At 30.4% G+C, this 13,783-nt stretch overlaps 2 protein-coding genes and 1 pseudogene across 2 annotated transcripts; all 3 read left to right on the top strand.

The window, feature by feature from the left end:
* The first annotated feature begins 1,216 nt into the window (after positions 1-1,216).
* LOC105207219 (glucose dehydrogenase [FAD, quinone]-like) lies at positions 1,217-3,329 on the top strand. Its single transcript, XM_026141863.2, has 2 exons — positions 1,217-3,019; positions 3,123-3,329. The coding sequence occupies exons 1-2, from the start codon at positions 1,232-1,234 to the stop codon at positions 3,273-3,275; spliced, it is 1,941 nt and encodes a 646-aa protein (XP_025997648.1). The 5' UTR covers positions 1,217-1,231; the 3' UTR covers positions 3,276-3,329.
* Positions 3,330-6,997: 3,668 nt separating this feature from the next.
* On the top strand, positions 6,998-9,000 carry LOC105203285 (annotated as a pseudogene).
* A 2,811-nt stretch (positions 9,001-11,811) lies between these two features.
* On the top strand, positions 11,812-13,459 carry LOC120358826 (protein ALP1-like). Its single transcript, XM_039454364.1, has 4 exons — positions 11,812-12,264; positions 12,333-12,394; positions 12,872-13,048; positions 13,146-13,459. Exons 1-4 carry the CDS (start codon positions 11,822-11,824, stop codon positions 13,457-13,459), a joined length of 996 nt encoding a protein of 331 aa, XP_039310298.1. The 5' UTR covers positions 11,812-11,821.
* The last annotated feature ends 324 nt before the right edge of the window (positions 13,460-13,783 follow it).

Genomic DNA, 13,783 nt, shown 5'->3' with positions numbered 1-13,783 from the left:
ATTCTATAGATTGTCTAATATTTTCTTACATTTTTTTTCAACAAGAAATAAAAAATTTATAACTTCTCAAAACAATTCCATAATTATAAAAAATTTTTTATATTTTATTATATTTTTCCCAAAAACATCCCTGGTTAAAGTTTTTCTCATAATTTTTATACGAATTGGAATATTTTTCAAAAATACTTACAATTAGAAATATTTAAAAAGTCTACATTTTTTCTTAGAACTTTTTATACATGTGAATTCTGAAATATTCTGAGATTTCTCATTTCACAATTAAAAAAATATACTTTTGTAACTTTCAAGATTTTATAACGTTTTATAAAAAAATTATACACATGTTCTGAAAAATGATACAAAAAAAATCTGAGAAAAAGTTTCACCGGGGGCCTGTATGTACGTGTAACTCGGTCCTGTGCCAAAGCATCTGCCATCTAAGGAGCGTTTAGTGAACTACAAGTGCAAGTTGGTAAGTCAACTCCTACGGTAAAACGTGGGGACAACCATTATTATACACCCTGTATATATGTATTGTACTAAGAACCAAACCAAAACACCATTTAAAAAAAATGTCTTCAATAATTTCATTTATTTTTAATGACAAATAAAATATTACATTAGTAACTTTTCTTTTCATCTCATAATAGACATGATTTATATCGTTAAGGAACATACAATAAGCAGTATAATCTTTAACGTTTCACAAAAATTAAGTTGTAAACAATAAATGATTTTTATTTTATAATTAGACGTTACAAGAATAAAATATTAAGCTATCAGTAAAAGAAGTTCAAGAAAAAGTTTTGCAATATATCAAATTGATCAACATTATTCTTCCTGTTTTTCAATTTTGTCGTATTTTAAGCATAACAAATGGAATATTGGGATTTCAGAGAGACACTACGGAGGGGATATATTAGCTTATAAAAATAGGAGGAAGGAAATTTAAACTCTTCAGATAAATTTTATCAAACTTCTTCAAAAGTCGCGCGTGTCCTGATTGCTATATAAGGTAAAGATTTAAAAATATTCATATACAGTGTAGCTGAAATAAAGTGTTACAGATTAATATTGTCTTCTTATGCCTTTCAAAAAAAAGTTTTAGACAAAAGGCGCAGGAAAAAAGATATTAAACTTTATTTGAGTTATCCAGTATGTTAAACATCAACACATGTCCTACTATTATATTTTATTCTATCGTAGATATTCAAGAACTAATTACTCAAACATGCAGACCAAGATCCTGAGTCTCCTTCACGTTCTCAGTATCGGTGCCATTATCAATCCGTTACATGGGTATCAGAATCAAAGCTGGCATTATAACAACAGTAATACGGAATGGACGTTAACAAACTTACTAGAATTAGGTGTTGGAGCAGTGAACTTTCTCAAACAGAATCAACATTATATTGAACAGGAAGTACCGAACACGACACCACAATCCGGAAATACATATGACTTTATAATAATCGGTGCTGGTACTGCCGGCGCAACCTTAGCCGCAAGATTGAGCGAGATTTCTCAATTCAAGGTACTACTGATCGAAGCTGGTATCCACGAAAACCTTTTTATGGATATTCCAGTACTCGCTGCTGCCCTACAGGCGAGTAATATCATTAATTGGAATTACCGAACCAAACCGTCCAACAAGTATTGTCGCGGCATGAAAAATAATAGTTGCCCTTATCCGAGAGGAAAAGTAGTTGGTGGCAGCAGTGTGTTAAACTTTATGATAGCTAGTAGAGGCGGTGCCGAAGATTACGATCGATGGGCCGAGTTGGGCAACGAAGGTTGGGCATACAAGGACGTTCTTAAATATTTTAAAAAACTGGAAACATTTGATATTCAAGAGCTGGAGGCAAATAATACCTATCATGGTACCGAAGGACCAGTACATATCACTTACCCGAGATTTCGTACACCATTGGCAGAAGCTTTTCTAAAAGCAAGCACGGAGATGGGATATCCGCTAACAGATTACAACGGGAAAAACGAAACAGGTTTCTCATATTTACAGACAACGATTATGAACGGCAACCGCATGAGTAGCAATACGGCATACTTGCATCCAGTACACGATCGCAATAATCTTTATATGACTCTTCAGAGCACGGTGACAAAAATACTGATTGACCGTATCACAAATCGAGCAAAAGGCGCACAGTTCATCAAGCATGGTAAAACTATAAGTGTATTTGCGAAAAAAGAAGTGATTCTATGCGCAGGTGCTATCGGATCACCACAATTGTTGATGCTGTCAGGTATTGGACCAGCGAAACATCTTACTAAACTGGGCATAGACGTAGTAAAAGACGCGCCAGTCGGCGAGAATCTTATGGATCATACTGCTTTTTTTGGATTAACGTGGACAATAAACGCACCGTTAAATTTAATCCTATACGATGCTTTCAATCCCTTTAAAAATCCATTTGTATCGGAATATTTAAACAAACAAACGGGACCATTAACGATGTCAGGCGGATGCGAGGCCCTTGGTTTCATTAATACAAAACAATCAGAAAGGGATAAAGGTTTACCGGATATCGAACTATTGTTTAACGCCGTTACAATAAAAGATTTTCTTCTTCCAAAAATTTTACTTAATCTTAAAGACTCAATATTTCAACAATGGTCCAAGTACCAAAACAGTTACGGTTGGAACGTTCTAGTAATATTGTTAAAACCAAAAAGCCGTGGAAGAATAACATTATTAGCTAATGATGTTAATGTTAAACCAGAAATTGTGCCAAATTTTTTTGACGACCCAGACGACGTAAAAACCATGATCGCGGGTATTAGAACTGCGATACGCCTTGGTCAAACAAAAGCAATGCAGACGTTTGACTCTCAATTGATAAATATTACGTATACAGAATGTAATAAGTACAAATATGATTCTGATACTTATTGGGAATGTGTAATAAGGATAATAACTGCCACGCTTTATCATCCTTGCGGCACTTGTAAAATGGGACCTATTGGAGACCCAACTGCTGTCGTCGACCCCAGATTAAAGGTATTTACTTAAAAAAAAAGAATGAATTAAAATAAAAATATTTACGAAATATATCGTGAGTAGCGCAACGTGTTTTTATAAATTTATATGCAATGTTTTGCAGGTAATCGGTGTTCAAGGTTTACGAGTGGTAGATGCCTCTATTATGCCCGAAATTATATCGGGCCACACAAATATTCCTGTATATATGATTGCCGAAAAAGCAGCAGATATGATTAAAGAAGAATGGAATCACTTGGTGAAATCACGAACATAATATACTTTCATGAAATAACTATGCGCATATGTGTGTGTGAATGATAAATATTCATTCTGCTGTTATTGATTCAAATTAAAAAATTTAAAGATTAATAAAATCTTAAAATACATGTAATATAATAATACAAATACGTGTTTATTGTCTTAAATAGCTTTCGGAATAAATAATAAAGGATGTTAAAGAAAAGCCACATACAGTCATATGAAAACAACTTAAATGATAATACGTAAGAAAGGAAATTTTAAAATCTAATTAAACTTTCAATTGAATTGATTCTTTTGCTGTCTTATTATATTTACTTCATAATTTCATAATTATCTCGAACACTATAATAAAAAAATTTAGCAGCGGTCTCCCAGTTCTCAATGTGGTAACAATGTATATAAAAAATAAATATATCTAAAAATTAATTATGAACTTTTAACACTTCTAATTTTTATAAAATAAATGACTTTTATACATGTAAAGTAATAGCCTTCTTTGAAATTTTATTAATCATTTCATTAAGAATAAATAATTTTTTTTAAATAATTCACGTTTATTGATCAAAATAGAGGATGCTAATTTAAAATAATATAGTATACTAATTAATATTGCAATATAAGAACTGTATATTAATCAAAGAAGATTAAAAATATAATAATTATGTATTTATATGTGTGAATGTAACATGTATTAATTTTGTATTATACATTGTTGTATCTGTTTTGTTAGCTATCAAAACATATTTTTAGAAAATATGCTATTAAAGAAATTTACTATAAATGTTAATAAAAAAAATTTTTCAGTAATTAATTATTTTTAATAGTTTTAGCAAAAAATATTAAGTATCGACGTGGACTTTTCATCCCGTCACAATAGATACATGTTTTATCATGCCATAACATTTTAGATCTGCCAAAAATACAATGTCGTTGCATGAATTTCGATATTATGGTCCACTAACGGCACAATTCCGTTGCGGAATAAAAATATTAATTTTATCTAAAAACGAAACAAAATATTTTGATTTCAATAGACAGAAAAATATCTTTAGTAAGACATGTATCAAAAATCCGTCAAAGTCTTATCAGAAAGTTTCATAGAGCGCTGTTGTAAGCGTCGCACGTTGAAATTGTTACAAATTTTTTTAGAAAGTGACAAATGTATGTTTAAACATGTATTAGAAAAAAACATAAAAGTAACGGCGATGATGGTGTTTCCTAACAAAAAATTTATCAAATTAAATTTTGCATTATGACCTTTTTTATCTTTATTTAAAAAACATAATTATCTTTATCATAATTTGTACAGAAAAAATCAATGAGACTTTTGTCATATAAAACTAACGATTAAACCTAATAAGAACTCGTTTGGTCCAGCCGTTTTCGTTCTGAAATCTGATAATGTTGGATACTCGCAACTAACTGGCTTGCATATATTATATTATATTATAGATACACGTGAAAGTCTTGCATAACATGTATTATATTATATTTAGCGCGAAACATTATGATACATAATTCATAATTTGGAAAATTAGATGATGCAAGAGTAAAAGATATTAAGCTGTTACTTAAAGAATTTAAAAAAAGCGCTATTAAACAGGAAATTGCAGAATAACTGTAGCAATATTTCGATGTATTGCGCATGCGATACTGAAACAAGCTATCGACTACGACATGGAAAAGACATTAACTTATAAAAATGCGATGTAAGAAAAATATAAAAATATCGTTAAATTTTTTAAGCCTCTACTATACAATTGCACATAGACCACTATATATACTTAAAACTATAAGTCAGATATGTACTCGTATGTTAAACATCTAGGCACATTTTCCTATCATTGCATTTTACTTCAGATGTTCAAAAGCTAATTATTATTCGAATATAATACACAAATGTTCAAATTTTTCATGTTCTCAATTGATATTATTGTCAATTCGCTACATAGGCACTCTAGCTGCATTCCGATATATACTGTCAATACATGTAAAAATCTGTAATATACGTAACGTAAGCTATAGATTTTTTGTACTAGTAGTGAATTTCAGAACGCAGCCTCTATAGTAGTTTTCTTAACAAACTATGAATGGTTATTACATCATAATTAACTAGTTTATTAGTAATGAGTTATATATGAACGAAAAAAGAGTATCACAACTGGTAATGACTCATATATGAATTATTAACTTTTTAATAAATAATGAGTGAAAAGGTCAATGATCTTGACCTTATGAAGAATCAAGGTCAATATCAAGATGTGTAAAGTAAATATTTATTTTGAATCACATTTTATTAAGTATATTTTCATGCCTTTATGACGTAAGCATTAGATACAAATTAATTTTTAAACTAATTGAGACGTCATTGCGACATAACGTAAGGTGAATCTATACGTCACATTTCGTTTGGTGCGGACAGGGAACTGATTTATGTAATTATTCTGATCATAAAAGAAAAACTATATACGTTAAAATACAATTACAATAAAATAAATAATTTATAAGATGTTTCATATTTTATATTGAAGTATGTCAGAATAAATTTGCTTACACGAAAAAAAGAATTTTCTTTATGTAAGCAAAATTATGTCTGTTTAAAATTATAAATTCTTCCAAGAAGATTTTATATTCTTGCTTATATATGAAACAATGAATTGGTGATTTAATAATAATTTTTTTCTATGTAATTTTTGTAAAATAATTCTATTTTAATATCTTTGTATTCAGACTAATTGAGTCACACTATGTAAAACAAATCATAGAATTTTGTTTTAAAAAAATGTGACTTTTATAATCTTGAACAATCAACTTTTTCGAAAAATAATTTAGTCCATAAGGTGGATGATTTACATTTAAAGTGGCGAATCAAGAAGCGCGGTCGCGCCTATTACGTTAAGTCGCGGTTCGATTTAGTCTCATTTTTTATTTATCTCAAGGTCTCTATAGCAAGATCACATGCGTTCGCACGTCGTCACTACTTTCAGTCAAATCGCTCCTAAAAGAAATTAACTTCGTTTCCTTGGTTCAAGTGTCCTTTCAGAATTTTCGTTCCTTTCCCTTCTAAATGTTCAACATTTAAATTGTACATCACAGTGTATTTCACATCGTATACCCAAAATTACTCATACGGCCTGCTGACAAATTAATTAGTACGCTGCGTGACCACTTACACTATTATCGGACAAACAAATATTTTTCGTTTGTCAATTTTCACAAAAGAAGAAAATGTATTATGACCATTTAAACTACTCGAGACGTTACTTTGTTTTCGTTTCAAGTATCAGTCATATATACATGTTTCGACCTGCATTCGAACAATATTCGTGTTCAAATATATGTATTTTTCCAAGCTTCTAAGAATGTTTCCTATGCCTTTATTTTCTTTATATTAAAAGCTTCTTATATTTTTCATATTAAGCAGTCATAGCGTGCAGAAAGAATTTCCGATTAGTGTTGTACTATCTGCGAAAATGCACGAGAACGTTGTCAGAGGTTTATACATCAACATTTTATGACAATATCAATGTGTTATGTGAGTTGTCGTAATCGTCATAATAATTTTACCATTATTTATCCCCCTTCATACAACTTTGTCTAATACATTTTTCTTTTTTTTTTGTAAAATACGTAGAAAAACAGTCCCTACACTTTATTTGAGCCACTCTGTACTTTACACATCTACAAACATTTTATCTATTGTATTTTATTCCAGATTAAAAATCAATTTCGAATATGCAAAATACGATTCTGAGTTTTTTTCTCATTCTCAGTTCAAATGCTATTATAAATCCATTATATGCGTACCATTACTTCTATAGTTTTTATGGCCACCGTAATGAAGAATCGGAGTTGCCAAATTTACTGAAAGTAGCTACTGAAGTCGTGGACTTCTTCAAGCAGAATCGACATTTCATAGATCAGGAAATACCGAATATGACACCCCAATATGGAGACGTATATGATTTTATAGTGATCGATGCTGGTACAGCCGGTGCAGCCATAGCCGCAAAACTTAGTGAAATTTCTGAATTCAAAGTATTACTCATAGAAGCTGGTTTCCATGAGAGTCTCTTCTTCGATGTTTCATTCTTTGCTACCTTGTTGCAGTTTAACAATAACATTAATTGGAATTATCGAACCAAATCATCCAAAATGTATTGTCGTGGAATGAAAGACAATAGCTGTCTTTATCCGAGAGGAAAAGTAGTTGGTGGCAGCAGTGTGTTAAATTTTATGATAGCTAGTAGAGGCGGTGCCGAGGATTACGATCGTTGGGCCAAAATGGGAAACGAAGGTTGGACGTACAAAGATGTTCTCAAATATTTTAAAAAAGTTGAAACAATGGATATTCCAGAAATCAAATACTGCCTACCATGGTACTGATGGACCAGTACACATCACTTCCTTAGAATTTCATACCACATTGGCGCGAGCTTTTTTAAAAGCTGGCAAAGAGCTGGGATATCCGATACTAGATTACAACGGGGAGAATGTAATAGGATTTACATATTTGCAAAACACAATCGTGAATAATACTCGTATGAGTAGCAATAGGGCGTACTTGTATCCTGTACACGATTGCAATAATCTTCATATAACTTTTTAGAGCACGGTGACAAAAATACTGATTGATCGTACCACGAATCGAGCAATCAGTGTAGAATTCATCAAGTATGGCAAAACTATACGCATATTTGGGAAAAAAGAAATGATTCTATGCGCCGGTGCTATCGGATCATCGCAATTGTTGATGCTATCCGGTATTAGACCAGCGAAGCATCTTACTGAACTAGGCATCCACGTCATTCAAGATGCACTAGTCGGCGAGAACTTGATGGATCATACAATATTTTATGGACTATCATGGACAATAAATGCATCGATAGGTTTCAATTTCAATGATTTACATTCTGCTAAATCCTATGTAAGAGAATTTTTAATAAATGGGTCATGACCGTTAACGTTGCCTACAGGTTTTGAGGCTGTCAGTTTTATTAACACAAAACGTCCTAATATACCTAGTGCTCTACCCGACATAAAACTGCTATTTTTCACCTCTACAACTAAAGATTTTCTTCTCTCAATGTTAATAAATTTGAAAGACGAAATAATCCATAAATGGAATAAATACGGCAACACTCATGGCTGGACCATTATCCCAGTATTGTTGAAACCAAAATGACGTGGTAGGATAACGTTATTGGCTAATGACGTTAATGTTAAGACAGAAATTGTGCCGAATTATTTCGACGACTCAGACGACGTCAGGACAATGATTGCTGAAATTAGAGCTGCATTAAATATTTAGTCAGACAAAAGCAATGCTGGCGTTTGGTCCTCAGTTCCTAAATATTACTTTTACTGAATGCAACAATTATGTATATGACACTGATGCTTATTGGGAATGTATAATAAGGATATTATCTAACACACTCTATCATCCATGCGGTACTTGTAAAATGGGACCCAGATCAGATCCGACTGCTGTTGTCGATCCCAAATTAAAGGTATTTGTTTAACAAAATGCACTACAGTATTTATTCGGAAGATAATAAACAGTATATATCTTCATATTTAATGTTTCGCAGGTAATCGATATACAAGGATTGCGAGTGGTAGATGTGTCCATTATGCCCGAAATTGTATCGGGGCACCCAAATATCCCTATATATGTAATTGCCGAAAAAGCGGCAAATATGATTAAAGAAGAATGGAATTACTCGGCGAAGCCATGATAATAATATCCCTAGTAGCACAGTACATTGGCTTTACATTGGTTAACATTGGCGAAACATTGGTTATGTTGGGAGTACATTGGCCAATATTTCCCAATAAAGAGCCAATATTGGTCATAGAATCAATTGCACATGTACTTGTAATATTGCTCGCCAATTAATAAACAATATTGCATTTACATTGGAGATGCATTGGCCAAGATTTGCCAATGTAAAGCGAATATTGTTTATTAAAGAAATGACAATGTTTTGCCAATATTACGAGTCAACAATTTTACAATATTGCTCTTACATTGGAGGTGCATTGACCAAGATTTGCCAATGTAAAGCGAATATTGTTTATTAGAGAAATAGTAATGTACTGCCAATATTACAAGTCAACAATTTTATAATATTGCTCTTACATTGGAGGTGCATTGGCCAAGATTTGCCAATGTAAAGCGAATATTGTTTATTGAAGAAACGGTAATGTACTGCCAATATTACGAGTCAATAATTGTACAATATTGCACTTACATTACAAGTGCATTGGCCAATATTTGCCAATCAAAAGCGAATATTGTTTTTTAAAGAAACGGTAATGTGCTGCCAATGTTACGAGTTAACAATGGTACAATATTGCACTTATATTGGAAGCGCATTATTGGTCAAGATTTCCAAATCTAAAGCGAATATTGGTTATAAAAGAAATATTAATGTGCTGCCAATGTTACGAGTCAATAATTGTATTGTAAATATTATCAATAAACGAAATAGGTCCATAAATGAAGAAACCTCAATCTACATTCCAATAAGCAAACAATATTTTTCAATTGTTTATAAAAATTTTTTTATAAAAATTTTTTATAAAAATTTTTTATATTTAATTTGTATTATATTGACATATATTTTCTAATTGCATTCTTACTCAAACAAATAACAGAAAAGTTATTCCAGATACTATTCCGCATTTGTGAAATTAGTAAAAAAACTATAATTTTATATTTGTTTATGTAAATAATGTGCTTTAATTATACATATTCCATTTTTTTGATAACGTATATTGACTTGATCTACCAGTTATATACAAGTATCAGCACAAAGCTTTCACAGGTCATCACGAAGGATCAGTTCGCAGCGATCACACAGGTCAAATAACGTTCACCGGAGTCGGGACTTGGATGGGTGACCGCTTGGGTTAAAAAAAAAATTGGACTAATATTGGTTAAAGTGTCAACCTTCTAATATTGGACCAATGTTGAAAACCCAATGCACAACCAATATATAATATCGTATTTATTTATTTTTTTAATATTGGTTAAATAAGGGTCGATATCATACTTTGCAATATTGGACCAATATTAAAAATCAATTCACATCCAATAGATAATATTGGGTTGACATGATTTTTCAATATTGGACCAATATTGCAACTTCAAGATTGGTTAAATAAGAGTCGATATCATACTCTGCAATATTGGACCAATACTGAAAATCAATTCACACCCAATATAGAATATTGGGTTTACATTATTTCCCAATATTGAACCAATATTTTGTGCTACTAGGGATACTTTCATGAAACAACTTCTGTATTATATTTTAATTAGTATTTTATTATAGTGATACTACCAATGTTCACATTTTTTATATTATTTATAGAATATCTTTCAAAAGATAATATTAGATAATTCATATAAAAAATTTTATAAAAATTAAGATTTGTATTACAAGTATTTATGTGCATGTGTGAATGTACGTGTGTGTTACAAAGAACCTATATTTTTATAAACATTTGCACAATATTTTAATTATATATATATATACATATATACGTATATGTACACAATATACATCGCTTGTTAATGACTTCGTTTACTAGAAAAAGTTCTGCATGACATTTTATAATGTAATTAATTATACATTATGTTTTGATTATAAAATCAGTGAAAAACTAAGGCAAAAAACCGATCGTATTAACGAATCATACATCAGTTGTAAATTTGATCTTCTTCTGTTAGAAGTAGACCTTGTTTACACCGTACGCAATTTTAATGCGAATCAAATTAATACTGTTGTATCTCTTACTTTGTGGGTGTGGGTGATTCACAATTAAGCGAGAGGGATATTTATAATGCAATGTCGAGTTTATTGTTACGGGATACAGACAGACTAAAAGAAAAAGACTGAATACATAGACTGACTCTCTGGGAAGGCCCGGAAGGTTATCGGATAATATAGATGGGTCAGTGATCATGAAAAGAAAGGCGGCTTCTTATTGGTCGAGAGAGGTACACGGGTGTAGTGTGCGAAATGCATATGGCGGTAATTCCAAACATAACAAATACACATCAAGTATGAAATCTGCATGTGTTTACACCGAACAATATCAAGTGAATAGAACGAACCATTAAGAATCCAATAAAATACGCATCAAATAATATGGTATCTTTCTGCTAACAATTGTTTTAGTTCCAATAGAGAGAATAATTTTATATAAAGGTTAAATTGTACAACAATGAATAATATACAAGAGGTTACATCCTTATTTATTGCATTATTTGCAATAAATAGACTTCAACAAGATTGTCGGAAAAAACAATTACGACGATTGTTTTCCCATAGACGACGTGCATTGAAGGCAACGCTTAAAAGGTTATGTTTTCAAAAAAGAACAGAGTTGTTATTAAGGTGGAAACAAATTAATAGTCTAAAACAAATAGAATTAATTGCAGAAGGTATACGATATCGAAGGATTTGGCAACTTGAGAGAAATTCAGATTTTTGGAAAAGGATTGTGAATTGTCATTATACTGAAAAAGAATGGATTGAAAATTTTCGTATGTCTAAAGAGAGTTTTATAGAATTATGTGATATGCTCAGAGATGAATTAGAACCAGAACCACAATTTTTAATGCCAAGGGAACCTATATCTGTAGAAAAACAAGTAGCTGTGGCCTTATATAAATTAGCATCTACTGCAGAATATAGAGTTATTGGCAATGCAATGGGAATACATAAATCGTCTGTAAAGAAATGTTTATACAGAGTAATAAAGGCTATCAATAAAGTAATGCTTCAAAATTATATAAATATGCCAAATGAAAATGAAGCCAATTTAATAGCTTCAAATTTTGAAAACAAACGTTTTATTCCACAAATTATTGGTAGTATCGATGGTACGCACATAGAAATTATTCCACCAAAAGAAGGATACAGAGATTTTATAAATAGAAAAGGTTGGCCTTCATATAATGTACTTGCAATTGTTGATCATAACGGAAGGTAATTTTTTATATTTCAAACAATATGTAAAAATCAAATTTTATATTATTTATAAATTTAAATTACAGATTTAGAAATATTGTAATAAAACATCCAGGGAGTTATCACGATACAGCTGTATTAAAAGAAAGTATGTTATATAAAGATGCTGATACTTTAATACCTAAGGTATCTAGACTTTTATTTCAAATTTAAAATATTGCATAAACTATTAATTATATTTATTTTTATATAAAAATATGCATACGTATCTATTTAGTTGACATAATTTGATAACTATTTGATAAATAGTTGTGATAATTTGATAAAAAAATTTTGGGAATATTTTATAAATACAATATAATATTCCTAAAATTTTGCTAATATTTTTATAATGTTCCTCTATTGGCGCAAGTTCTTAAACTTATAGATATTATATGGACTGTGTTCTAATATTCACTATTAGTACTAAAAATCTATAGTGTACGTAATGTCAACTATAACTTTTTAGTACTGGTAATGAATATTGAAACACGATCATAGTGAACACCTAATTGTACTGATGGAATAAATATACATGATAAATATACCTGTGATCTGAAATTTATTTTCTAAACTTATTTTATAGATGTTCAGAAAACTCGTAACATAAATAGAATGGAAATACCGTTTATAATTGTGGGAGATCCTGCTTACCCACTGTTACCATGGTTCATAAAAGGATTTTCTGGTTCATTATCATCGGAAGAAGAATCTTTCAATGTCCATTTAAATTCTGCTCGAATATCTATAGAAATGGCGTTTGGTAGACTGAAAGCTAGATGAAGAATTTTACATAAAATTAATTGCGATTACAGTTTTGCTGTAATCGCAATTAATTTTATGTAAAATTCTTCATCTAGCTTTCAGTCTACCAAACGCCATTTCTATAGATATTCGAGCAGAATTTAAATGGACATTGAAAGATTCTTCTTCCGATGATAATCCAGAAATTATTGCAGCTTGTTGTGTATTACACAATTTTGTTGAAAAAAACAAGGATAGGTTTTACATACAATGGTTACAAGAAATTGAACAATTAGAACTTGTAATATCACAACCAAGAACTGCAACGATTACTAGTACAGATTCTATAGATGGTACAAATATTCGGAATCATCTAAAACAATATTTATCCGACAATTTTCCATTAAGAAAAGCCTTAATACGACCATAAAAGTATTTTGCGTTAAAATAATTGCAGTTTGTAGTAATAATAGTAATTAAAATAAAGTTATTGATTTAGAAAATTGAACTTAAATAATATTATATCTTTTATATGTATAATATATATAATATTGATAAATACAGCAAGATTATATAATCAATAAATGAATGTATATAACTTACTTTACTTTCGTATATAATCAACAACCAATAATTCCAGTATATTATAGAACGGATAAGTTACAGAATGGTAGTGGTTCTACATTCAATTTATTACTTTATTAGTTTAATTTTATTAATATGATATATAACAGTCATATATATATATATATAT

This window comes from Solenopsis invicta, chromosome 1, assembly GCF_016802725.1.
Source record: "Solenopsis invicta isolate M01_SB chromosome 1, UNIL_Sinv_3.0, whole genome shotgun sequence".
NCBI lineage: Eukaryota > Metazoa > Arthropoda > Insecta > Hymenoptera > Formicidae > Solenopsis > Solenopsis invicta.
Note: the sequence above shows the minus strand (reverse complement) of the source record. Positions and strands in the feature narration are given on the sequence as shown.

What these genes read in the sequence shown, in the direction of transcription:
- LOC120358826 (XM_039454364.1), top strand. Translation starts at nt 11,822, where the DNA reads ATGTCTAAAGAGAGTTTTATAGAATTATGTGATATGCTCAGAGATGAA. An exon ending in TACAGCTGTATTAAAAGAAA is followed by an intron (nt 12,395 to 12,871) that starts GTATGTTATATA and finishes CTTATTTTATAG; the next exon opens with ATGTTCAGAAAACTCGTAAC. An exon ending in ATCTATAGAAATGGCGTTTG is followed by an intron (nt 13,049 to 13,145) that starts GTAGACTGAAAG and finishes TTCTTCATCTAG; the next exon opens with CTTTCAGTCTACCAAACGCC.
- LOC105207219 (XM_026141863.2), top strand. Translation starts at nt 1,232, where the DNA reads ATGCAGACCAAGATCCTGAGTCTCCTTCACGTTCTCAGTATCGGTGCC. An exon ending in TCGTCGACCCCAGATTAAAG is followed by an intron (nt 3,020 to 3,122) that starts GTATTTACTTAA and finishes AATGTTTTGCAG; the next exon opens with GTAATCGGTGTTCAAGGTTT.